The sequence below is a fragment of the Hirundo rustica genome, chromosome Z, assembly GCF_015227805.2.
Source record: "Hirundo rustica isolate bHirRus1 chromosome Z, bHirRus1.pri.v3, whole genome shotgun sequence".
Lineage (NCBI taxonomy): Eukaryota > Metazoa > Chordata > Aves > Passeriformes > Hirundinidae > Hirundo > Hirundo rustica.
The window spans coordinates 411348-439271 of NC_053488.1; the positions used below are offsets into that span (position 1 = coordinate 411348).

At 45.4% G+C, this 27924-nt stretch overlaps 1 protein-coding gene across 2 annotated transcripts in view; it reads right to left on the reverse strand.

Annotated features, from left to right (window-relative positions):
- ALPK2 (alpha kinase 2) overlaps window positions 1-27924 on the reverse strand; it is a 45799-nt gene that overhangs the window by 4753 nt on the left and 13122 nt on the right. The window contains exons 3-11 of one of the 2 annotated variants that reach the window (XM_040090425.2): window positions 25009-27850; window positions 22937-23084; window positions 22135-22262; window positions 22002-22037; window positions 20739-21013; window positions 20531-20619; window positions 20065-20282; window positions 19172-19220; window positions 14912-15588 (exon numbers count right to left, since the gene is read on the reverse strand). In XM_040090425.2, coding sequence (XP_039946359.1) covers window positions 15354-15588; window positions 19172-19220; window positions 20065-20282; window positions 20531-20619; window positions 20739-21013; window positions 22002-22037; window positions 22135-22262; window positions 22937-23084; window positions 25009-27850 — 4020 coding nt within the window. In that variant the 3' untranslated portion in view covers window positions 14912-15353. Of the gene's footprint in view, window positions 1-14911; window positions 15589-19171; window positions 19221-20064; window positions 20283-20530; window positions 20620-20738; window positions 21014-22001; window positions 22038-22134; window positions 22263-22936; window positions 23085-25008; window positions 27851-27924 lie in introns of those variants that run through there. The other variant, XM_040090426.2, reaches the window with a different exon arrangement.

Here is a 27924-nt window from a genome sequence, read left to right on the forward strand (position 1 = left end):
CTTTAGTGAACAGCAAGCAGCATTTAAGAAAATTGTCAAGTTTGAAACAGTTCCTCGTCCTCAGCAAGCAAGCAGCTGGTTCACTGTCTCCAATTATGTAATAATAATGTAAGTACAAATTGTGCTTCTATGTTTTATCAATGGCTGGGTACAGCAAACACATTTTGGACTCAGCATTCCCTGACTGCTCATAGGTTAAAAAAGAAAAGAGAGAGAGAGAGAGAGAAAAAATAGGAGCATTCAATTCAAGTTTTTTTCCTGTTTTATAAAGGACTTTGCTGGTTGATAGTGAGGCAGGAAGCATCCTTTCTGTTGCTCCTTTCTGCCTCTGGTTTGTAACAACAGTACCAAGCCCATCGCAAGAGTTTGCCTATTAGCCAATATTCCAGGAGTATGAATCCCCACGACAAAGGCAGTTACGTGCCAGGGAAGCAGCCCAAGAGAAGTCAGTGATCCTCAGGAACAAGCCAGATGGTTAGAGGTGTCCCTGCCCTACACGTGGACTGCAGCTTAGTGCCAGGAGGACCCACAGCGCAGCAGTGAGTGTGCGGTGCGAGGGTCCCAGTAACAACTCCAGCCTGGCAGCCTCCTGGCACTGGCAACTACTGCAGCCCAGTAAGAAAATGCAGTTGCCTTGAGATTGCTTTGAACTCCAAATTGCCCTGTTTGGCAAGGACACCCCTCATGGTGAGCTGTCAGCAGCATTGTCATTCCTTCGGCAGCTTTTAGAACCTGGAGGAGTTAGTCAGGACTTCAGTGCAGAGACAAACACTAGGGAGAGGCAGAATCACTGCTTCTAAGCACAAGTTTGGGCCAGAATTTGAATCTCCACTAACATGGATTCCTAGAAGCAAATTTTTACTTCATCTCTCACTTAGATGAAAAAACAAACAAACAAAAACAACAACAACAACAAAACTGTCCCTGCTTTCCTGGGAGACCACATTTCCTGAGGAATTTGTGCTTTTCTGTCTATTGTCTCTTAGGGCTTGAATGCAGGGGCCAGGAAACTCAGCTCAGAGCCAGTTCTGAATCTCTGGCCTCTGGTGCATTCACCTCAAGCATGGTTTGGTAACACACATACCCACTATACAGTGATACATTTATTGTAAACAAACATAGGCTTGTGGAGTACGCAAATCATCTCAATTCACATTATTTTTACTCCCAAGTCATCATTTGCCATGTGACAAACAGTCTTCTATCAGCATCAGCACACGTACCCAGCTTGGGATGTTTCTTTCTGATGATAAAACCCTATTTCCTCCCCAGGCAGCCACTTGGAGCAGTGCACAGCTGGGCCTGGTTCTGACAACACTGATGGAACATTCCTTCCAAGTTTGCTTAACATCACCTTTTCAGAGCTTTCACCTGGCACCAAGAAAGTGCCACATCCATTCCTGAAGTCCTTTCAGCTCAGCAGGAAAGGGACTGCTGGGAAACAGCCTGCGAGAGGCACAAGGCAACCCAAGGCCTTCCAAACCTCCTGCGCACACAGAGGGGCACCCCGGAGAAGCCCAGGACATGTTCTCAGTTTACTAGCGTAGCTGTGGAAACTTTCCTGTTAATAAAGTATAGTTTCAGACACGTAGAACAGCACCAAAATCATGATTAATCTGGTACTGAAAATAACCAGGTGCCTTTAGAAAGTGCTAGCAAAAAAACCCAACAACTTAATCCAGCACCCATTACTTCACTAGGTGCTGGACCAGCAAACACACATAAGCTGTACACAGTAACCCTCACCCAGCTTCCTCCTGTTCTTGTCCTCAAACTATGCTATCTATCTAAAGCTGACTTTTAAAAAAACCCAACCACAAAACCTCCAAGACTTCATGTAAATAAAAGTATAACTTTAAATAACACTTTAAAAGCAATGAACTGCCATACTCATGACAGCTTTCAGAGTTAAATAAAAATGTGGTTACAAATGAAATAGAAGCTTTTTTTAAGTTTGAAATTTCCAGCCAAGTGGAAATATTTTGTGAAATGATGCATCTCAGGAAAACTTAATTTGATGAAAAATTCCCAGTTTGGGTAAAGGTGAGTCAGCCAGTCCTCACGAACCTGTGGCTGCCACTGCCAGACTTTGGGAGAACTCCATCCCATGCTCCCAGCAGGTACAGTCAATAATTTTATGCTTTTTAGCAAAATCCTTTAATTCGCACAATAAATGCTGCACTAGTACATACCGGGTGAAATCCAGGCCCTGTGGAAACCACCAGCAATTCTCCTGCCAGCAGTGCTGCTGTTTGTTAGATTTCCTGCCACTGATGATTGCTCAATGTTCCACCTAGCTAGCTCCCTCTGCAAGGCCTCTCGTCCCTTGAGCCCACAGCAGCCCCCACTTCAGCATCCTCAGCAAACTCACTCCTGGTGTGTTCCACTGCTGCACCCAGATCCTGCACAACAGCGTTGAACAGTCCGAGCCTTCGGATTGCGACCTGAGCACGCCACCGGCAAACCACAGCTCTCCTCTTCCTGTGACACCTGGCCTGGCTTCCAGAGAGCCAAGAGCAGTGTGTCCTGTCCAGCCACGCTGGCAACCGACCCCACCTGCCTGGCTTCTGCCTGAATGGCATTGCCTCTCCTGCACACCTTTAATTCAAACCTGACCAGCACTCGGGGCCAACTACTCCCTGGCAGCTTAAACCTTGCTCTCTTGAAATCCAGGGTGACAACTCTGCTTTTCGTAACTACACCAAAAATCTAAATCAAACCATTTCACGGTCACTGTGACCAGGACCATCACTCCTGCCATGAGTCCTCTATTCACAAACCCCCATGGCAGAGCACCTTTCCTAGCTGAGCACTTGTGATGAGAAATTATACTCAACAAACTTTAGGAATTTCTCAGACTGCTTGTCACAGAAGTATGCTACTCATGTCTAGTTAAGTTACTCACTGATCCTAAATTAAAACTGGACTTTACATTCCACTAGCACTCAGGAATGTTCTACTAGCATTTAAGAATTGTGAAACACATGGAATCTTGCCACACGACCACTTAGCTTCAAACATGGCCCCGGAGCGTTGTTCATTGACCTGGGTAAAAGAGCTCTGGCCCACGCCCACAGAGGCTTGAGGGGAATGATTAATGTTTAATGTGCTGCAGCTCACGTATGTGAAATAGCTCCAACATGCCAGCCATGGGCAGATGGTGGTCCCTTAATTCACACTGGGTACACACGAGCTGTGCCACCAGCAGGCACGTGTCACCACACCCACACGTCCGCATCCCTGCCACCCTGGAGCGAGCACGGCCCAGCTTGGCCTGTGTCACAGCCCCTCTCAGCCAGGCCCCGAAGATCTCCGGCCACGTGTCCCCGGCAGCCGTGACCCAACGGCTCTGGGACCCTCCCGTGCCAGGTCCTGCACCATGCGGTCCATCCCAGGGCACAGGGCAGGCCAGGTGCCGGCCCTGGGAACCCACCCATGGAGCTGGGGAGTCTTGATCTCCCGGGATCATTGGCAGAGCCCAGCTCCAGGAGCGGCCCATCCAGCCCCGCGGCCACACGTGCAGCTGGAGCTCTGGCAGGGACCAGGGCCACCCCATCCTGTGCCAAAGACAGCTCCACAGCCTGGGCAGTGGCACAAAGCGCTCGTGTAAGTTGGAAAAGCACCAGCTGATATCTGGAGGAAATAACTCATTTTCCACTGGGGATAAAGATTCAGGTTTGTATATGTGGTGTTTTGTTTTTTCCAGTCATAATAAACTTCTGAAGAAGAAAACCAAGTTTTCAGGAGTATTCTAGGAACAACAGGTGAGTTCTAAACTTCAGTTCATACACATACAAAATTAATCCTGCAAGCATTAATTAAAAGTTGGGGGTTTTTTCTTGATAAGCAGAGAGAATTATCTCTGAATCCCTGAATAAGCCTTGGAAACAAATAATGTCAAAATGACTGCGAACTGCACAGTTTAAGAGTCTTCACTGGGACATGAAATTAAGTAATTATTTCTTGATCTCTAAATGGGCACATTCTATCTCCTACTTAATAAAACTAAAAATTAATTCACCAAGATCACTAAAACAAGAATTGCATGCGTTGATTTGCTCTCCAATACAACAGAAAAATTCCAAGAGGTCGGAAAGCATTTTGTTTTAGAGCCAGTAGAAAATTTTAGCTTTTAAAATAAAACCACTCCCAAAGGCAGCAAGCTGATACCAATGATTCAGCAAAAAGGGGGGTCCCATACAGCATTAACGGGCTGTGCAGTGGCTGTGACACATAACCCCTGGTGAGACTGATACAGCTAAATAGAGCACGAACCTTTGGTCCAAAAAAAATGACTGAAACACCTTAGCAGTATCTCCAAGTAAGAACATCAATACATAGATATTTAAAGTGGGCATTTGCTGGAAATCAGACAGAATTTTCCTCCCTTCTCCCTTAGTTTGTGCTTCTTTAAAAAAAAAGGTTATTTTTCACTGTTGGATCTCATTTCTCCATTAAAAAAAAAAATAATAAAATCATTTAACCAGCAAACTAGTTCCTCTCTCAAACACTAATACTACTAACACTGTGAAACAGTAAGAAATGAAACACAAAAAAGGAATTCTTAAAATAATTTTTCTTTAACTGTGTTCTGAGGACAACATTGTGTAACTGGGAAACCTTGTGAGGTTATGGCAATAGATTTCAAGCTCTGGTGAGCTGAACTGGTATGTGATTACACAGGCAGGTCGTGCATGCAGTTCCTAGCAATTAAAGACAGCCAGATGTTTCCTTGCAGAGCTGCGCACTCCTCCCCTCCCCACCCAACAAGAACCTGTGTCCTTTTAAGCCCAGCTCAGCCCTGGCCAGCCCCGTTTGCCCAGTGACATCTCCACGGTGCGCGGGACAAAGGCGGAGACACGGAACACCAGGTTAGTGACTGTGCCTGTTTTCACAGCGAGGGAGAGGCTGTTCTTTATTCCCTAAAGCCAGCGAACGCATGCCCCGAAGCCTTGCGGACAGCCCTTTCCCCGCAGGAGCACTCACTGCCCAGGGGACAGAGCCAGCAGCCTGCCGGCTCACCCCGGCCCCGTTAAGCAGGAAAGTGCCACAATCCCCGGGGCAGCGCAAGGCTCCTCGCGGGCCCTGCTCTGCCTCAGCCCCCTGAGCACCCCGGAGCTGCCTGGAAACACAGCATGGCCCGCAAGGGCTCCCAGCCCCGCCTCAGCCTCACAGCACGCCCTGAGTGGGTGCCGCTGAGAGCTGGCACTGCAGCCACCCTTCGACCATGCAGCGACAGAGCTCCGGCCAAGGACTCCCGAAACAGGGAGGAGGCGACCTCTTGTCCCGGTTACCGGGACTCAGTGCTCACACTGGCCCTGTTTCTCATACACTGAAGCTGCAGATGCTGGTACAAACATCACATGGGGGTTCTAAAGTGCGGGCACGTGAAATCCTTGAGCTAGTCCATTGCACAGTAGTTGGGATTACACTTCAGCTAAATACACTTGGGAACTCTGTGCCATGGTGCTTAGTGAGGACAGGACAAACATGCTGATTTCCAAGAGCTGATCTTGAAAAAGGTCTGGAACACAAAACAGGCAGAAGTGTCCAGGATCCAGACACCATCACCCTTGATCATCCAGAGGCTGAAACACGAGGCCACCTCTGATTCACTAACCACACCCTTTTTTATTTCTATTTTCTATTTCTAAGTTATCCTCAGAGAGCATGAAGATGCTGGCAGGCAGGCGAAAAGTTTTCTGGTGAATTCTTTCTGATCCATCACTTTCCCACAGATAATCATTCTATAAAGTTCACCAAATCTAATACATGCCAAGGCACAGCACCACCTATTTTAATTGCCGAGCACAGGAACCTCAGAGTCATGCCATTCCAACCACAAACTAGAAGTCCACTTACTTGTCAGTTTTACGTTTCTCCAGGTGAGTCAGTCTAGAAGAACAGTCTCAGGAACTCCAGAGCTGCCGTTATCCAGTAAAATTAATATTCAATGCAATGTTGTTATCCAGTAAAATTAATATACAAGCTTCTCCAACTTGATAGAACCCCTTCTGAAGCCCTCACCACACTGAGACTCACTTTAGACTAAAAAACCGTTACAAGTCCCTGACGAACCCTCACACCTGATCATAATCAGGACTCATTAACTTCCAGCATGCCTGAACACCTGTTCGACTCCCACGCCTATCTCTACAGCCTGTTCAGCAGAATTCTCCTTTCCATTCTTTTGATACATAATGTTGCAATTCCCAGTGTTAGGTCAGGAATTACCAATGCTCATTTTATTTTGAGCTCAGGATCCATATTTAAACCCCCTACTGTTTCTGTGTGCAGGTTCCCTTGCAGCACCTAAGGGGCTCACAGGAGGGATGGGGAGGAACTCAGGATAAGGGCCTGGGTTCACCGGACACAGGGAATGGCGTCCCACTTCCAGAAGGCAGGGTTAGATGGGATATTAGATGGGAAGAAATTCTCAGCTGTGAGGGTGGTGAGGTCCTGGCACAGGGTGCCCAGAGAAGCTGTGGCTGCCCCATCCCTGGCAGTGTCCCAGGCCAGGCTGTACAGAGCTTGGAGCGACCTGGGAGAGTAGAAGGCATCGCTGCCCATGAGGGTGGAATGAGATGATACTTAGGGTCCTTTCCCACTCAAACCATTCTGGGATTCTCTCGTTTTGACACGGAAACTTTCCAGTTATTCCTGGGCAGTCAACAAGTGCTCAGGCTGCCACTGACAACCAGCCTCTGCCCAATGGAAGCAAATCCTTTCTGGAGCATTCTCCAGTTACCAATGCTACAAATACTTTCCTTGTGGAAAGAGAGCACTTCAACTCTCACAAAAGCTGCTGCTGCCTCACTTTCCTCCCCACGTCAGTCCTTCTTTTCACGCAAAACTATCTTTGAACACTTAACGATGCCTAATGCTCAGCACCTGCACCAACCTAAGTAATTACAGACCAGCTGCACCTGAGCAGCCACAGCCTGCCCCTCAAACCTGCTGGTTTGGATTACCCACAGGGACAGACTGGCAAAAAATAGCAGCTTCTTTTTCTCTGAGGTCTTGAAATCAGGATTTTGTGAAAAATGTTCCAGTTCAGCAGTCATGGCAAACAAGACTGTAATGGCCATGGGAAATGCAATTTTGTGCTACATAGGGGGGTAAACAAGTTGGTAAAACAGGTTAGACTAAATACGGAATCTGTGTGAAGTTTCCATTTAGCAAGGAAAGTGCCTGCAATGTCACACAAAACACTCGGTGTTACTTTGTCACCACTGTCTCCAAAATATTGCCATCACAGCTGCACTGTTTTTCTGTGTAACTGGGGGATTAGGAGTGGATGAATATACAAAAGGAAAGCCAAGTCCAGCCCGTGCCACGCTGGGTTTAACTGGTCTTATCTTGGCTACTTCTGGGCCCTGACTTTAAGCCCTACTGGTGGCCAGGCTAGCTGTTGGGAGCTCCTCCAGTCACCACAGGGCCAGGGCAAGGTAGAACATCAGCACGGAGTTATAAAACCACTATAAAAACTTCATCTTTGCAATTTTTCAAGGGGCCAAACTGATTTTTTTCTCCAAAGAGCAAAACTAACAGCTGTGTGAGATGCTGACAGGGATCTCCTGAGACACGGGAGCCACGCGGGGACTGTTCCTGGCTGTACTGCAGCGCTGCAATTAACACAACTAACAGTTAATTACAGCTGGCTGCAGCAAGCCCAGGGCACCAAGTGCCCCAAACTCTGCCACAGACCTCCCCCAGTCCTTGGTACTGGGGCTGGGCTCATGGAGGAACAGGGGCAGAGCACAGGGCCCCTGAGCAGAGACACCCTCAGCCCCAGGCACAGACTGCACTAGGGACTGACAGAGTTCAGGCCACCAAAGTCTCTTCATGTTCTGAGAAGTGGATTTAAACAGGATGCTTACTTACAGAGACAAAAAATTAATGGAGTTGCTTATCTTCATGTACAGCACAGGGGACATTAACAGAGGTGGAAGTGCTCTCTCAAAACCACCCCAGGGCATCCCTCGCACCCTGGTGTGCCCAGCACACATCTGCAGAGCCACAAGGTCTCCTGGGGGAAGGGGAGCCACCCTGAGGGTCTGGTAAATACAAGTTTTTTGTGTTAGCCTTCTGCTTACGGCAAAATTGCTTCAATTCTGCCCACAACTATTTTGCTGGGCAAACAGCAATGTCACAGAGGGTACGCTGTCAGCCAAACCTTACCCTCCTAATCTGAAGATAATTCCCAGCCTGCATTCTCTCTGTCAGAGGGTGAATGGTTACAGGAAATGCCAGGATGATCCAGAACTGATGTAATGAGTTTGATGATTGGGAAACTCCAATCAATTTCGTTTGCTGATCCCCAGCAGAAATCAGAAGAGATCATGGCTTCCAGGTTAAAGACCTTTGCTCAACTGTCTGCTGCTCTGAGTTAATCTTTCTCTACTCAGCCATCAGAGTGACCAGCACAGGTAAAATTTAACCAGTGGCGATTGACTGACAAAGATCACAGCATTTCTCCTCTGGGGTCTGAGCTGTCCCAGCACCCGTAGCCCTTACCTCTGTCCACGAGATTGTGGTAAATGTGCCCCTTGAATGCTGCAGTAATCTGGAATAAGCTGATAAACACCACCTTTGTCTACTCTGAGCCCAAGAATTCCTGTAGCAATGTCCTCTCAAAAGTCATACGGTCATATCCAAAGGTGATGTGAGTCAGAACAGTCACTGACATTAAGAAAGCAGAGGGATAAATTCAATTCCACTGTTGGATATGTGTCATTTTTTCTCCATAAAAAAATTCTGGCCTAAATCTTTGACCTGGATTTGTCTGGAAGTTTAAGCCACAGGAAGCCATGCCCATGGCTGGTGGGACCGTGACAGGACTTTTCCGTGGATGAAACAGCCAGCCCCAAATCAGTTGAAGAGTATTGATTTTGTGCTGGAGTAAAGCCACAAGGATACAGCTCAGGTTTTTGCCCCTGCAGTTATTCCTTCAGTTTTGAAGCTGTTCTTCCACTGTCTCTGCACAGAAAAGACACCATCCCTGTGATTTCCATTTCCTTCAACATATCCTCCACATTGTATATAAGAAAAATGAGAGGAAAGAACTTTTCTAGGGATCAAATCATGTCCTTTTTCTAGTGACACCAGGAGCTCTGCATGCAAAATGGAAGCACAGAATCATTTAGGCTGGAAGGGACTTTTAGGGTTCACAGGACTCAGTCCTCTGCTCCTCACAATTAGATTGCACTTCAAAGTTAGATGATTTTGCTTGGGGTCATAGCTACATATTTCCAAGGGAAGAATCTGGCCCTCGGGTGTATGTGCAACATATGTTGCATTATCTGTCCCTATGTCACCTTTAGTAACATTTAAACAGACCAGTTCCTTTTCTTTTTCCAGGAATTTCCCAATACTTTGGCATTTCATTTCAGAGAACTGGACCCCAACCAGTCTGCAGCAGTACTGGATGTTGCAATGCAGTTCCAGAGTTTCCCCAGGCTCCAGTGCTTCACCTACAGCTGCAGAGCCCCATTTTGAGGGAAACTGCTCTCTTTCTTTTCCCCCAGAAACACAACCCACAAATACCAAGTAAGTGGTGTTTCTGCTGTGATTAAAAGTAGGACATTTTAGGTTTTCTCTGCTAGTTTTGGACAACATGTGTCATTTTGGTTTTGGCTTGGTTGTTTTCTTCTTAATATGAGGTCTTTTGTCCTCCTTTTCTGATTAAGCATATTGTCAGATACCTTCTGTAGATTTCAAATGCACATCCATACTTTCAGAGTAGCATAAGGAGTTTGGATGCACACAGGTCATTTTAGATAACCTACTTTCCCCAAAACTTGTTTAACTATTAGGGCAGACTCTGAACTAGTAGTAGTAGTATTTTTGTCATCCCTACATTGTGTGTATGCACCAGTCCCAAACGAGGAATTAACTATTTACATAAAAGGACTGGGATTAGAAATCAGCATTTTAGGGAACAGTAGATTATTTTTTTCATTACAGATTTGCAGTCCAAGACAGCGTTAAGCAAAAAAGATGTGTCATCAACCATTAACAAAGAGGGTGTAAGGAGGAGAGGGCAAGACACAGAATGTTTTCCACATTTGATTTCATGGTGGTTTTCTGCTGCTGGATGGACACATCCAGCCAAAATCAATAAAGTGACCTGGTTCCTCACTTTTCTGAAGTATTTATATTGAAAACTTTGCTTCCTAAAACCTCAAACTATTACTTCAGACTGTTCCAAAATGTTCTGATGGAACAGAAGCATGCTAATGGAAGTAAGTGACGAAACACCTGTTAGTTAACTAGCAAATGTTCTCATACCCCAAATGTGACTTTATTTCATGTTAAGAGAAACTCTCAGGTCCAAATCCTATTTTAGCTTTCACAAAAAAATGTGAAATTCATCAGTCCCTAAATGTGGAGGTTTATGCAATGGTCTCATTGTTGGATGATGTCCTGGGAGGTGTGTACCATTCCTGGGCTTGCCAGTGGTGTTCAGACAGGCTCAACCGAAGCCAAGCTTCTCCCTGTATCTCCTAGGTGTGCTGGAAAGCAAAATCTGAAAATTCCCAAGCAAAGCGGACAGTACATCAAAATTTAAGAAAGAAAAAAGACTGTCAAGCCCCAGCAGTGGACATGAGATGAGCACTGTGACCTGAGGAACTGATGAAATCAGTCTCACTGGCAGAAGTAAGCAATTAATATACAGCCAGAGTAAACACTCTTCATCTCAGGGTTCAGCAAAACAAAGAGCTGAAACCCCCTTATCTTTTGCATTTTTTCCCTCCCCACATGTGCTCTCTGAAGGACCAGAGAAAATCGAGTTCTCAGTGCTTTTTCCATTCTTTAGTCTGACTAAAGGTGACTCTGGCTCAGTGCAGCGAGGGTCATCTCCCTCCCCCAGATCAATATTTTAATATGACTTATCAGAACAAGAATGGATTTGTTTACTTTAAAACCTCAGGATCCCATAAAGGGAGAGGGAAAGGTATCCACTGGAAGCAGAGGCTTGCAGCAGCTGCCCACTGCCGGGAACTCAGAAAAGAAACCAGGACTCCAAAGATTCGAGTACAGTCAGCAAAATGTTCTGCGAGAGAATCCCGGTTCCGCCAGGCCCTAACAACACATCAGAGGATCTTTTGGCTGTTGCCTCCGATGGTAAGTGCCTTCCTGTGCAAAATTCATGTGAGGAAAAGGAAGTGCTAAAAGGTATTAGCAAAAAGAAAATAGTGCAGGTGAATTTCCAACCCTAAGCACTTCAGCCTACCAAAATATCCAAACCTGCCCAGGGCTCAACTGTGTAATTTAACAGGATTTAATGTCTTGGACCTAAGGATCCCTACCTGCACTTTGAAGGAGATTAGGCTTTTGCTGGGGCAGTGCAAACCACCCTGAATGTTTATTGTTTTAAAAAAATGGGGTGGTGGGGAAGCTGACAGACTTCCTGGGGGACCAGGAATGTTTCCAGGTCTGGCTGTATGGGAAGGACAGGTTCTGTGACCCATCTAGAAAAACCCTCTTGAAAACCCTCTTGTTCTTCACAATGCTCCTCTGCATTGGAACATCCCAATGATGTTCTTTACACAGATGTCCAGCAGAAGAGAAGCAAAAAGGGGATTTTTCTCTGATGATTATGCTTTGTTTTCTCCCTGTAACTTTCCCATTATTTTGGGTGGTTTTTTTCCCTTGCAATACTAAAAACTAGTAGCCATTTCTCTTTCATTGTATTTTGTCATGGAAATATTCCCGTTGATTTGCTGGAAGCTTCCACATAGCTGAGGGACTATAAATTGTCTGTTTGCAGTGGCATCAGCTGCCTTGCTCTCTCCTTACATGTTCTGCAGTGAAGTTGAGTCCTTCTGCCAGGACTTCTGGGCTTTCCTGCTCTGCACAGGATTGCCAGGCTTTTCCTGAGGGAGTTTCATTAGTAGGATCTTGCCTGATCCTTCCCCTCTGCTGCAGAGAGGAAGCTGAGTAAAATGTGTATGAGGAAAGGTAAGACACCAACACTGGGGTGAATTAGAAAGTCAGGTACAGCACCTCTGACCCTTTGACATTCATTTCTTACCCTCACCACCTTCAGCACAGGCACATTTACCAAAACCAGCCCCATGGACCTCAGGGCTACAGCTGCATCCTTACAGACAGAATGTTCTGGCATGACTGGATCTTTGTCATCATTAATTGCAAAGACTCTGCCACGTGATCCTCAGGGTGTGCTGCAGCTCCTCCCCTTTCAGAGATGCCCTCTTCATAGCTGGGATTACACAGGAGCCTCACCTGTGGATCTGCACAGGTGTGGATCTGTTTTGTGTGTGTGTTCAAATGCTCAGCTCTGTCCCACTGCAGTACTACAAACTCAAAACAAACAGAACCAGTGGGACATGAAAATCCCTCGGAAGTCAGCCACGCCCAAGCATTTCTAGACTTGCCTTCGTGGCAGGGATGGGAATGCCAGGTTGTTACTCTTGTAATAATCACATTGGAGAAACGAAACAGCCTGATCTGGTAACCAGACAGTGAAGGTCCATTTCTCTGCTGCTCTGTCCACCAGCAAAGGGCACTCGGAACCCAGCTTCTATGGCCAGCTCGTGGCATTGAGTTATGACAAACCCTTCCCTGAGGTTTGATTAGATGTAAATCAAGAATTAAACCAATCCAGAGCCCTACTAAGTCTGCCCTGACGTGTCAACACTGGTTGAACTATATTACGATTGGGAAGAAGATCCAGATAAGCTATAAAGTTAGATCACAGGGTGAGGAGACCCCTGTCACACTATGAAGAGCAGGCTGGTGGTTCAGGTGTGTCAGTACAGGTGGGCAGCCGCTCATCTGGGTGCCTTGGTGTCACCTCTGTGCGGGCACTTCAACACTGGATGCTGATTTGTGAGCACTGTGCTTCCTGCACCAAAAGGGACTGATGAGAAGGCTAAACCCAGAGAAGAGTTCTCAGGAGCCTTTTGAGGGCTTTAACTTCCTTAACACTCTGTTGCTAAAGCAGAACCAGATCCAGAAGACTATTGGAGAGTCTGGGTTTACTACACATGGGGAGCAAATTCTTCCCAGTATGTAAAATGGAAATCTATTTCTGAGCCTAAAAATAAATGAGAAGGGAGTTGAAAAGCTTGATAACAAGACATCCTCTTGGCACAGACAACTGCATCCCCTCCCAAGGGGCTTCTAACCACTCCACAGAGGATTCTCTTTTGAGCCAGAAAATTCAATTTTCATTACTTACAAAAAATAAGGGTACTGCTGTTCACCCCAGCCCTGGTTTCTAACCTCCTTCCTTCCATGTGCTCCTTCTCTGTTTTCTCTGCCTCCCTGCAGCATTCAGATGTGATGATGGCATATAGCTGAATTTCCACCGGTTACGAATCCCAATGCAGCATGTTTGTGGGCTCTTGATCCACTCCTTAGTCCACATAACCCTTTGAGATGTCTTCTGCTCACTGAGAGTGTGCAGAAATGTTATTTGGCTAGCAGGCCAAATACACAGAGGAAAACTGAAACACCCAGCCTGTGCAGAGATGAGCACCACAGCTATGGATCCTAGAGCTTAATTTCCATGCACAGGTGCTGATGTGTCCCAGAGGAACATGCACGGAGCAGCACTGGGGCAGTGGGACCAGGAGTACAGACCAACTCGGCTGTCTTTTACGTGGGCTACTCAAAAATGCTGCTAAAAACAAGTATATGAAAGTCAAATATAATCCCCAGCATTGTGATTCCTCAGGTCAGACATAGCTATAAAAGTCTGGTGCTGGTTCTGGACTGTCTCCACCAATTAGAGGAAGGCACAGGCCCGTGCAGAAATGACTCATCTCTCTCCTCAGGAATTTGTCTCTGGAATAGTACAGATTACTTTCTCAGGTGCTGTCCATCTCCCTTGTCTGTAAGGGCACTCAAAGCCACTTAGCTTTTACATCCCCACATCTAGCTGAGACACAATGCTCATCTCCAAGCAATTCAGGATCCTGTGTCCTGCCTCCTCGTGAGAACCCCGATGTGCCACACATAAATATGCACAAACCTGGTCTTGTGTCTGTTTTGCAGGTCTTTGAAACCCCCTCGGCTGTAGTCTGCAGTGTGCTTCCATCGCTTCTTCCATAGGCTAAGGACCTGCTCCCAGAGCTGTGGAGTGTGACAATGGTGTTTGTGTCCAGTCTATCAAACGCCATTATCACACTAAATAGTTCCTGGCAGACAAGGCATCAGCTCAGAAGGTTTTGGACCTCTGATACATCTCGCCAATGTGCTGAGGAATAAACAGCTGGGGTATGTGCACAGCTGGACGACTCCACTCCTTCTTTTAGAGGCAGAAGCACCAGAATACGTGAGAAATCCATACTCTGACACATGCACTTCCAGATCCCCATTGTAAAGCACACCTGACATCTTAAGGAATCATCACTATACTGTCATCATTAGGAATGTGGATTTCCTTGGCATTAATAGGGCTGTGTTTACCTCTGAGAGGTCAGCTTGTGATTTTCATCCTGGTCATTGAACTGACCATGACAATAAAACTGAAGGCAATTAGCCAATAGAGTGAAACTCCATCTCTGACTTTGGGACCAAACTACCGCATACATTTGGAATATTAATTGGCTGAGATAACCATGACATTTTTCAAACAGAACACTTCCCAAAATTCTGATAAAAATCTATAACCTCTAACTTGAAACACCATTTATCCAATGCTTTTAGTTTTGCTCCCATTCCACCATGCTCGAGCCCCTTGCCTTATGTTCTAAACCTCCTGTGTAAGGAACAGTTAAAATGCCCTCACAGAATCTCTTCTGAATACTGTTGTAAAAAATAGGCATCATCTGTAGGAACTTCCAAAGGCCTAATGAAAGCCAGGTACCAGCAGTGCACTGAGGAGCCTAAATCCCATTGAACAGTCCAAGATTTAGGCTCAAAGGATGTTATGCTCTGATTTGCAATGGAAGTGGTAACTTTAATATTCATCAGTGTGTTCCAAACTTTACCTTTCCTGACTTCTAAGTAACCCAGCATGCATATGCATATGCAATACTGTGCCAAACTTGTACTTAGCATCTTAAATATATTGATGTTTCCATAGCAGCTGAACCACAGGGCCATGGATGTAGACACAGAGAAGATGCTCTTCTCCAATACCAATCCACAGAAGTCTGTAAGAAAATCCAGGAGATGGCTTAGTTTGTTTTCAAAATCTTGCCCCAGGGTTAAATCTGAGGCACCAAGGGCACAGGATCGGCTCCTTCCTTTGTTGCTGGCATCAGGATGATTCCAAAACAATGTCAAAAGCCAAAAGACTAAAGTTATCCCCTCAGGTCACTGGTGCGTGTCACTGCTTGTGTTCTCAAGAGTAGCTTCACAAGGTGGGATAGTGAGACTCAGTGCTCTGAAGAAATTAAGTCTCTAGGTTCTCTTGCCTTCGTGGGTACCATTTTCTTTATTGTTGATGAGTTTGGCAGATTTTTGCTTTTAGCAGATGTTGTTTTCCTCTGTTTTTGATGACTGGTTCGGAGAGATTTCAGCCCCAGCATCTCACAGTACTCATTGCACTGGTGGAGGGCTCTGAACTGCTCAATGAAGGAAAAGGAGCAGTTGCCTTTAAACCCCTTGTATCTGTAGTAACAAAGGAAAACAAAAACAAAAACAAACAAACCCAGATGGAAATTCAAGATTCATTTTCAGCACAAGGAGGGAGGCAGAGTATGACTGCTGACTCATAAGCAACTTGAAAACATGAAGCAAGTCTCTTCTACCCATGCTGGCTTGAGAAGCATTGACTGCCACAGAAACTCAGACTGGGTCACTGGGAGGTGAGGGGAACCAGGTGACAAGTGGTGGCAGAAGAGGGAAAAGCATTAGAGGCAAAGCTCTGTGGCCTGGGTGCTGGCACTGTCTTTCATGGCATTAAGTTGGGAATAAAACTGTCCACTGGCTACCTTTCTCAGTAACACACAAATGAAATCCATGCTCCACCATTCTCTATGAACAGTTCTGTTGGCCACCACGAAGAGACAAGGTTGTGGCACGAGGTGTTTCAGAACTGCACGCTGCCCCCATGTAATCATGTACACCATTTCCATGCTGTGCTGCTCCCCTCCCCTGGCTGCCTACAGGATCTCAAGCAGCCAAGCCCCTCAGGGAAGGATGGAAGGAATGTTCCTGAGGAAGGCGGTCTCATCCAGCCTCCACAGTTCCCAAGCCACCATTGTACCTCCCACCACGAGAGGTACAGGGCATGTGTATCCCTCTTCTCCTCATTGTGCCTCTGGTTGCTGATAGTCCTCCCAGGATGTGCTTTCTAAGCTGCATCAGCTTATTTTAAAAGGTGCACCTGCTCTTCAAAGGAGTAATTTTGGTTAAATTCTCAGGATGGAGAAGGGAGAAGAAAGGCCAGGGTGCTCCTCTCCCTTTTTAACCTTAATCAGTGTCCATTCTATCCTGTTCTCTTGGTTTGCCAGACATCCAGTGTCCTCTGAGGTGAACTGTCAGTTGTGACTACACAAAACCAACCAAACTAGTTTTGGTACTGAAATGAACAGAGGATGCTCATTCCCAACATCCACAGAACTTCTTTCCTCAGGCAGACTGCACAGTGCTGATAGAGAATACTGCTGTTTTGAAGAGGTCAGGCTCCTGCTGACAGACAGGCCCTGCTCTGGAGACCCCACCCAGGTGGCTCTGAACAGCAGGTGGACCTCAAAGGGATTCTCCTCACCTCTCCAAGTAAGATGTGTGTTTGTTTAACCAAAGCAGATTGAAGAAGTGTGTCATTGTTACCCCAAGACTATATCCTGGAGTCCAGCAGGATCATCATCAATGGTTCTCCTGCCCCCTTGGAGAAATCAGAGACTTCAGACTTTACTGAGCTGCTCTCAAGAGCTCACAGATATGTGTTGTGTCGGTGGATGCATCAGGGAACAGGAGCTCCACAGGCAAACACACCTGCCCTCAGAAATGGAATCTCTTCTATCCAGCACCAAACCCAGTCTTCCTTTAGTCTGAAGGGGAAATGTGGGATTCACCCTCAGGCTTAAGCTCCCCAATGCCTCTTGTGGAATAAAGGTAAACTTGTGAGTGCCCTGGAACTAGGCAGAGTTTCAAATCCAGACTCGGCAACCAGCACTCCTGTTAATGACCATAACCGTGGGTTACCGTGCTCCTGACTCCCTCCTCGGTGTGCACCATTCCTGGATAAATGCCTGGGCTCTCATGCACAGTTCTACTCTGCTCACTGCGTGCGCCGAGCTCCGCATCGTGCTGTGGTATTTTTGTTTCCATTTGCCAGAGAAGCTACAGAGTAGCTGATTTTAAGGCTCAGGGGCGGCGCTGTGGCCACAATTAAAAATGCTTCCCAGGCGTTCCTGTTCCTAGATCTACTTCGCCCCCTCCTGACAGAATTGCACTGCAGCTTCTGCAGCACACTGACCACACTACTGCTTTGGGGGCCTCTGCTTTCCAGTTCCCTGGTAAAACACACAGAGCAAGGACGAAAGATCAAAATCCCTTCCTCCACACACCGCGGACTCTGTTTTGGAGTACAAAAGAGATGTGTTCTGTGTCCTCTCTGCCAGCACAGTTCAAGCCACACCAGTCCCACTCTGCATTTCTGCTCTGTAGGGCCATGCGTTCTCCCTTCATGGGACCAGGCTGGCTCTCAGCAGCTTGGCTGAACACAGCCCAAAGCAGCAAGATCAGCAACACACAGGAGCTCTGGGAACTTAGTTGATTTTCCCCACCCATGTTCATGGAATTAAAAATTCAACTGTAGACATTAATACAGAGATCTTTCCAGGAAAGGAGCTTGAAAACAAAACACAGGACCAGGAAAAATCTGTCATCTTGCAGAAATACCATTAGCTAAATAACAAACAAAATGATACTCAACATTTTCAGGAGGTTGTTCATTTAGGGAGATTATTTTTCTTCCTATATGTCTGAGGTGATCCTCTACTACAGCTTGCATTGTGTGCTCACTTCCTCCTTCCCAAAACATTGTGTGTTTTTATAGGAGTAATTTCCCACAGTGAGCTGGACAACATTCACTAAAACATTTTTATAAATATTCTGATTCCTGAGAACAGTGTTACCTAAATAAAACATTTATTGCTTTTTTGGTATGTAACAGGATGATGTACATTCATTTCAACTGCTTTTACTTTGGATCCACAGCTGCAAGAGTAATCAATCTAACTGAATGGATGCCAACCTGCAAATGTTCGAAGTATTCTAGAGTCACATTTTTAATAATTTAGATGACATTGTGAGGTTTCTTCTTGTATCCCAGATATACAGACAAGGTCCAATTTAAAATAAAGGCTGAACACATGATCAAGATCATCTTTCTCCTGCCGGATTCTCAAAGGAGAATATGAAATTAAAGCACTTCCTCCCACCCCCTTTCCCTGTCCAGCAGCCACTGCCTACTCCTATCCACAGCTTTGCTAGCCTGTGGTATAACTAGAAGCCTTAATTAACTCAAGAGAAGTGGACTAAAGTTAGAATATTACAGGCCTACATTTTTATACATATGCTTAAGTCTCCCCCAAAAGAGCTGAAGCCTTTGCAACATCACTAGAAAACAGGCTCTAGAAATGCCTTGAATAATCTTTTGTTAAGGCTTAGAATTGGTGGTTTGGAGAGAGGAATGGGAGAGATACTATCAAATCCCTTCGCAATTGTCCTTGTTTATCAGGGAAGTGGCCAATACACAGCATCCCACTGAGAAGAGTCTTTATAAAAGTTTGTGTCCCAAAGTTGTGGCACTTTTGCTGGCTGCAGGAGGGATTCCAGCTGGCCTTTTACCCTGGGCTGCAGCTAGTGCTGGCCCCCTGTGTTCAGCCCTACCTTCCTCCAGATGATGGACCACCAGGAGCCTTACCTGCTGTCACCAGAACCCTTCTTGTCACTTGTGAAATGACCTTTGGACATGCCCTTTTCAAGGGAGGCATGCAGGAAAAACAAAGCTCAGTCTACAGGGTAGCCCCATTCTTTCAGAACAAAATAAACTGTGTTTCCTTTACAGGCAGGATTCCATAAATAGGAACATGATGAAGTTAGAAGTCTTAGATAAGGCCTGTTTTCTTCTAAAGTTAAAGCAAGAATAAATTTCCAGTGCACCTTCCCCCATCCACATTTAACTGTGAAGAGACAGATGAGTAAAGCACAACCATGCTGCAGAGAAATCATGTTCACTCACCCTTTGGCCAGGGTTGCTATGCCAACGTCAGTTAACTTCATCCCCACACCTGCAAGGCAGCAAGGAAACACAGAGCTTAGCTTACACTGGAATTTTTAGGACAATCTTCACATATGGAGACATTAAATGTTATTTATTGAGTCATCTTTTTAATTTTAATTATTTGTCACTGTTTTTTCGAAGTGTTTTAAAGCACCCCAGTTAAGAAGAGGATGTTCTCTGTGTCACCAGCAGTTTCTAGAAGTCAGGCCCATGCCACTGTTTTACAGCTGTCAGGGTGATCAACAGCACAGCATGTTTCCTGTGCTAGGATTTTGTTCTTTCTACTCCCTTTAAATTATTTCAGGGATCTTTTTTAGATGCCTTGTTGCTATTTTTCCCGCCTTCACTTGTAGAAGAATATAGGATGTTTCCTAAGATTCCAGCTTTTCCTGTTTTTCTTCAAGAAGTGTCTGTCTTCCCCTGTCCGAAATACATTGCAGGACTGAAGAGGAGTCACACCCTTGGAAGCTGAGGTAGCATTTAGCAAACACGAGTGTGTTTCTTCACTATTCTTCTTTTTGAAGGAATATATTTCTTCAAAACTAGCCAGGACCCAAATGTGGAGCATTCCACTGCTGAGTGACTGTTGGTGAGTATAACAAATACAAGAAAAAGGGGAGGACCAGGGTGTCAGTAACACCTGAAGTCTTTCACTCAGCAGCCATTTCATTAATCCCTGGGTGGTGAGACAAAAAGCCAGATTTGGATCAAACTAAGTTGTCCTGATTCACTAAGGTACATGTGAAAGAACAACTTTTCCATTAAGAGTGTAAGTTTTGGTTTTCTTTTCCAAACTGTCCTCTTACAAGAACATAAGCTAGATAAAAATTGCCCCTACTCAGACAACTCACCTTGCAGGTCAGTGACAAGCAAGTTCCCATTGGTCTTCTCATACACCCAGTGCTGAAAGGTGCAACACTTCTGGCCAGCCTCTGAGTCTCTTCTCAGGAAATTCACTTCCTTGCCATCCTTGACAGAGTATTTCACAAACTCCCCAACCAGCTCCTCCTCCACTGTGGCATAGGGGATGTTATTAGCAGGGCGATGAATAAGAAAAATCGGAATGATTCTGAAATCAAGGGATAGAAACTAATAAAATCCTGACAATTGTTTCAGTAAGGGGGTAAGAAACAGACAAAAGTGGCCAGTGATCTCGGAGAGTGAATGAACAGCTACCAACTCTAAACCAAGCTGAAGAGCTGTAACACTACTCCCAGGTTTCTTCTTTCCTCTTTAGTCCTAGCAACCAATGGGCTGCCATGGCACAGGACAGTATATATAAGCATATATGTATATAAAATATATATTTGTACTCACTCTGGTACTTCTCCAAAGCCTTCCAAGGGTTCAGCTTCAGCCGCATATAACTTTGCGTACTCTCTCGCAGTATTTTGGACATAGCATTCCTGTATTACAACAGACATGCCTATGGGAATATTGCTCAAAACATTCAATGGATCATGTGTTTGGATATGAGGACAGTTTCGCCCACAGCTCTGGTTTACGAAGGCTGGGGGCAGCTCACCTGCAGTGCCAGACTGTAGTTCTTCTGCAGCAGCTCGTCCCTGCTCTTGGTGCCGTAGGTGAGGGCGTTGTGCACCTTCAGCACGCAGGCGTGACCAGGGGCGAAGGCAGGGGCCAGGCCCTGCAGCACACGGCTGCGGTAGGCTCTGCGGTGCATCCCCTCGCCGAAGTGCAGCCCCTCTGTCATTATTGCTCCATGCAGTGTCCCACCAAAGTAACTGGAGCTGAGGGGGTCTTCTCTGAACAGCAGCTGCATGAATTCGATTTCTTCCACACCTAAAACATAACAGAAATCTCTGCAGGCACAGGGAGGGGTGGGCATGGCAGAGCAGATGCATCTCTCCAGAGAAGAGGAAAAAATGCTCAGTGGAAGTACAAGTTGTGTTACTGAGGGCTGGGACCCCAAGCAGCTCCTGAGAGGCAGCTGCACGCCTGTATGATCCAAAGCCAGCATGGACAGAGGTGGCAGCTCAGGATCGTAAGGAGAGAAGACAGAGTGTAGGAAACAAATCTGTCACAGATGAAATTAAGGAAGATTCTGGATTTCACCCCTTTAAATGATCACTGGAATCCAAATACAAAAAAATTCATAAGGGGGAAAAAAAGTTAAGCACTGAGAGAAACTAAAAAATTCCAACTGCACTTCAAGTATCTCTAATCATAACATTCCAAGGATCATCAGTAAAGAAGATAAACAGAACAGAACTACGCAACAAGGAAGTCCTTCCAGCTGTCCCTTGCAGTTACCTCTGGTTTACCCTCTGTGCACTATTGCCTCTCTTTGAAGCACAGAGGAAACACTGCCCAGATAAGGCCAGAATTAGAACACTCCTTAATTCCACCTAAAATTCTCTGATTAAAAGTTATACAGTGCTGATACACGAAAAAGTCCTGTCTTTATTTGCACAAGGAAATAAACGCTTTATTTTAATTCTTCAAGGACGAGAAAGAAGAGTCACCACGCTAACTGAAGGCCCAGATCTCTGCAGGCTATTAAGGAATGACAATCCCACTGGCAAGGCACTATCTTTAGCTGCAGCACAGGACACATGCCGGGTGTCACTGAACACCAGTTAACACGCAGGGAAAGCATTCCAAAGCTTCATGCCTGCCTTTCTCCTGGAGTACAGTTACACAGCCGGTAGCCTGCAAGAACCATGTGCTTGTGCCAAAGAGCTGCCAGTGCTCCGTGTGTGTGTGTGTGTGTGTGTGTGTGTGTGTGTGTGTCTCTGCGTGATGCCATGCAATGCTACTTTATATTTACCTTCATAACTCTGAGAACTTGAGAGACGTTCGAACACTAGGAGGAAACAGATAAATGAATTTTGTAGTAAAAAGCTCTGAATGGAAACTGTCATTGTCGTTATTATTAATCAAAACTGTAAACTGAGGCTTACCTGCAGCAGTCAGATGAAACTCAGCAGTCACCTTTCCATACACGTTATTCAAGCAGCAATAATACATTCCCTGGTCTTGGTAACCGGCTTCAGCTATTGCCAGAGAGACAGGAGAGTCATCCTGCGCGCTGGAACAGAGCATTTTGTGCTATCATGTATTTTACTTGTTATCACTGGAAAAACCTATAAATCTGATATCTTTGCACTCTTTATTTGTTAAAACACAGCACAATTACTTAGCAGAAAACTATATGTATTAATACTACAATGGATATTGCAATACAACAATCAAAATCAGAAGAGTCAAAACAAGAAGAATCAGAATGGAAAGTTTAACCAATTCATGCAATTCACTTTTTCTCTCCACTTAAAAGAACATCTAAGAAGAATCCTTCCTACAAAAGTTTTCATCTTCTCAGGAGTGTGCATTCTGATGGAAATATCTTTTCTTCTTTTTTTTTTTTTTTTCTTTGGTTGATGTTAACTTTGTATTTTTGAAACATTCTAAACAGTTTTTTAGATCAGAATGTCATTACTGCTACAAGGAAAATAACTCATTTCATTAAAATGGAAAAGCTAGATCCTGTTAATGGCCTTAAGAAGCTTTTATTTCCACTCTTCTCTAGGTTAACTGAGGTTCAAACTTCTTTGGATATTTGTTTGAAATCTGGATGACACTGAACAGGCTGAGAGGTGATGGAACACAAACTAGGACCAATATCAATGCATTGTGAAAAGATCTGCCTACTGTGAATAGCAAAGTTACCCTGAAACTCTCAGTCCCTCAGAAACAATCCCTTACCTTCTCTGCAGCCGAGCCAGTACCTTGGACTCTTTAGTCCATGTAATGGTGGAGTCAGCATGAATGTCACCAAACTGACAGCACAGCTCAATACTTCCAGAGCAGTCAGGGAATAACTCTGCCTGGATCTTCTTCAGCAGCCTGGGGGCTTGAAACAGAAGAACCACAGTTTAGGATTTGAAGACAACTTTATTGTTTTGGCATTTTAACATTTCATGTTAAGAACATGAACGCTGAAATCCCTGGTAATTAATTATGGCTTCTTGTGTCTCAATACTAATAACTAGAAGAATTTTTTAGCTGATCACAACCTGGGAGAAAGTCCCAGAAGATCCTGGATCTCTGCTAGGACTTTTCACTGCCTCACAGAATGCTCCAGTGTCTTTGCACATGGGCATGGCATGAGCAGGGGACTGGAAGGACTTGGAAAGAAAGGGAATCGACATATACTTAGAGAAAGGTTTTGGGATCACAACACAGCCTCTCGTCCAGTGACACATCCCCGCTCGATGTCAGAGATGTGAAATGCAAGACTGTTAATTCTGAGCTGTTGCACTCTGAATGAGGTAGCATGGCACATGTCCCTCAGGGACCCCATTCCTGCAGTAATACCCCAGTAACACCCAACTCGAAGGGACAGGCACACTGCTATGGTTTTCCCCATTCCCTGTTCCAGGCCCCACCCAGTCCAGGTCTCCCCACTGGACTGGCAGTCCCTGAGTCCTGGGCCATGTGATCCTCGCTGTATCAGGACTAAAGTGACACAGACAGGAAGACAGGATGTGACAGCTCTAGAAACAGAACTAATGGCTCCAGGTTCCTGCCCTGGCCATGGTCTTACCTCCTGCAGCTGAAATAATGCAAAAGAACACTGAGCATATTCCTCAGCAACCAAACCAGCCTTCCCGTAATGCCAGGGAAAGGGCCACAACAATGCTGTAGAGCACAGACATACTTCAGTCGAGTCTGAGGCAGCGCAGAAACACGTGACAAAAATTTAGTGTTATCTGATGCAGCCTGAATGTTCAAAACATTTTTCAAGCGTAGCATCAAGTAATGGAAACAGGTCAGGCATTGCACAGTCACTGCAGTTTCCTTGCTCTGCTTTGAAGGAATGTGTGTCTCCTCCCACACATTTGGTTCCCTAGCAAAGATCAGATCTTTGAATGGACAAAAGTCTGGGTTTTTTTAAAATGTGATTAGAAAAGTAGAAATCTCACAAGACTGTACAGTAATTTAGAGTGTGTGAAAAGCTCCACAGATGCGTAGCTTATCTTTAGTCACTGTTCAGTCTTGCTCTGACCTATTAAATCATTTTATGATGTGAATATGAAATGTCATGTCAAAAGGTAAAAATAAAATGTTGGTCCTTGCAAACTACCCATAGAAACAACAAATCCCTCATCCACCCAGCTGTCACAATCCTGCTACAGCGTTAGCAACCTTCTAGAGACTGACAGCACCCCAGCTCTCCCTTCAATTATACATTTCCCACATCAGTTTAATATTGCTCATTTCACCCGTGTCATTTTTGCAGCAGGACTAGCAGAATCAGTCAGAAATCAGCACACAGGACTTCAAAACATTGTTTATCCATGGTACCCTACTGCCAACAATAATGCTTTGCTAGTAACAAATCCTTTGGTAACCAAGAGGGGACAATTGCAGTTTGGAGCTGCAATGCAGGAGCATAACTGGGCAGAGCCCTGTGGGAACAGAACAAGTACTGGGCTTGCAGCTGCTACATGGTGTGTAGTTATGTGGTACCATTATGCTGTACATCCGTGAAAAGTTACTCCAAGAGGCCAATGAGGCAGTGACTATTTCAAACAGGTTACAAAGTTCACAAATTGAATATGCTTGTCAGCTGGGAAAAGGGTTCATCTCTGTGGCATGGGCACAGCACGCATTACTAAGTGCACAAATCTGGAAACAAAGCTCCATGAGGATGGGACACCTTTAGCTGACTGAGTCAGTCTGATAGAGGCTTGTGGTGCCTTTCAATAATCTGAATGTTGTACTGTAGACAGAATGATGGGAAAGGATAGAAAAGAAAATCCATTTTCTCTTACCTTTGCTATCCTTTTTCAAAACGAGTTTCCTTTGCTCTTTTTTATCCTCTTTGTGAATCACGTCTCCCTCGCTCTTCCCAGACTTTTTAACACAGCCGGGATCCTTGCTGGCATTTCCCCTCTCCTCCAGCCTGGGTTTTTTGGACAAAGTTGCTGGTGGCAATTTCTTCTTAGCTCCAGCAGCTACATGCCCGCTCTTTGTTGTGTCCTCTTTACACTTGATGGGCTCAGGTTCTGCAGCAGCCAGTGGTGTCTGGCAGGATTTTGACCCTTCCTGATTTCTTTGACTTTCTGTGTTGACTGGGAATGGATCAAGTGTGGTCCACGCTGAAGTGAATGATGGAGTTCTTCTTTGGGATAGTTGCTCTCGAAAACATTGGTTGTTCCCTGAATCAACTGGTGGCAAATTAACTAAACCACTTACTACACTCTCTGCTGTCCTGACTTCCTCCTTTTTATCATACTCCGTGCACTTAATTGAATTCTCAGCCTCAGTTATCTTGCTGGAAGGGATCAAGTCGGGACAAGACTGCTCTGTGTTAATATTCATAATCTGTTTCAGAGCCTGGGAGCCAGTCAAAGTATGCAAAGGAGCCTTTGTTTCAGCTTCATCTGGGTTATATTCAATAGCTCTCGGAATCTCATGTTCATTTTCAAACAAGGCTGCTTCCCCTTTGGTTTCTCCAGGGACCATCTGGAACAGACCCTGCCGTGACTTGCACGAAATTTCCAATGTAGTTAAATTTCCGTTTACTTCAACTCCAGTTTGTATGGATCCAGTTTTCCCCTCACTGCTTGTGCCAGGACACGCCACGGCACATTCACTGGAAAAGCCCTCTGAGCAGCTTACAGGTGCGAGGAAGGGCAGGGTCTTGTTTCTAAGCCATTGTTGGGAAGGTAGCTGATCCCCAGAACCTCCATCCTCCCCACCTGCTGTGCTGTGGTGCTCACTTTGAGCCTCCCGAGGCAGCGGGGCACTGGCTGATGTTACACTTCCAGCTGCATAGGTGGGATTTTTGCAAGAATTTGTTTTTAACTCTTTATCAGACTTGAAGGTGCTGTCAACAAAAAATAAATGTTGTTCTGCTGTATTACAAGGGGAAGCTGCAGTCTGACTCTCTGAAACCTGACTAACTCCTGAGTCACAGGAAGTTTCAGCCCTGTGTTCCTCAGGTATGCAAATCTCTCTCTGTTCTCCTGGTTTACATGGTTCACAGCTGGGCACTTCTAGATAAAAATCTCTTAAAAATGTCTCCCCAGACGGGAGAGGGACTGCCTCCTCCTGTTTTGCTGTTTCTGTCAGTTGGTCTGTATTTTGGGGTAGGTTCTTATGTGTTACGGTTTCGTGAATCTGAATTAAAGTAGGCGATTGAATTACAGAACTGTAGTTCTGTGCATTAGAAAGAATTTGAAAATCCTGACAGCCATTATTTTTTGAAAGATGGTAGCTGTCAGAATTAGTGTCATTTGGTGCATTCAAGCCTGAGTGATTCCCTTTTTCTTGTAAATTCACTTCATAACTTTTATGTTTGGTGTTAACAGAAGAGTGCTCTGCATGTGTAAACTGACTGGTGTCTTCACTGGGGAAAATGTCTTCCTCTTCAGGGAAATAAGCCAGTTCTCCTCTTGCTGGATAACAGCCCTTAAATTGACAGCCCTCTCCAGGTACAGACTCGTTTATCATGGATATGTTGTATTCAGTATGAAGTAACTGTCCAACTGTCCCATGTGACATATCTGATCTGTCAGCTGGGCTTGCTTTGGGACATGCTAAATTACCACTCTGAGCATTTTGTAACCTTTGAGGAGAATCTGCTTCACATGTTTGGGCAGCATTATTAACAGCAAGCTTCCCTTCCCCAGCCACAGTGGATCCATTCCTGTCTGTGGCCATTGGATTTGGTTCCAAGCTCTCCTGGGTACTTAAGAGGACACTGTTTGCTGAAACAGAAAAGGACGGCGTTTCCCTCCCATTCCCAGTGCCAGCATCTAGACAGACACCATCTGTTCCCACCACTTGTGCAAGGCAAATGTTTCCTATGGATGCACTCTCAAGTGCTGCAGCTCCCTGCATGAGGATATCAGGAACATTGCAGTCAGCTTTCTCAGCTCTGGGGTTATGAGCTGGTTCTGTGATGGGTTCCTGCTCTTCTATCAAATCCATTGGCAAAGGACAATCGGCACAGGTGTCCCGCACAAAGTTCAGTTCTGTGACTTTGATACCTGTCAGCCTCGTCCCTAGACTCAGGATGCCTCTGTTTTCAAATGGGATTCCATAGTCTGAGTCATCTTCATGAAGAAGTTTCCACAGCTTGTCATGCACTGCAGATATATCAGCATCTCCTTTGCACTCAGGTTCTCCAGATTCCAGGACGGATTTGGGATTAGCTTCTGAGACAGCCTCATCGGCTGATCTGCTGCAGAAAGTATCTGGGTTACTGCTATCATGTATGTCAAGCCCAGACCTTTGCTCTCCCTCCCCTGGCTCATCACACAGCTTTGCAGAAGAGAGAACAGCACATAAGCGTTCCTGTTTATCAGGAACAGAGTCCATATCCCATACAGGAGAAGGGGAAATGTCATTCTTTGCCTTTTTGCCATTACTAATAATTTCTTGTCCAGAGAAGACCTGCTGGTGACAACCTTCTCTCTTGTCACAGGGGGCATAGTGAAGAGAAGAGGTCTGTAAACCTGCATTCTTTGCTTGCAATGTGTTTTCAGCGGAGAGCTGGATGGTTCCTGCACTCTCACAAGCCCTGAAGATGCCTTCCTTTTCTGTTCTGGGCTCCATACAGAGGTTCTCACAATTCTGGGTAACGCTTTTAAGACTAGCACCTTGACTCTTCAAAGAAGGAAAATAGAGCAACGTAATTAAAAATTAGAACTACAGCTTGACACAGGCCTGAAGGCTTGCAA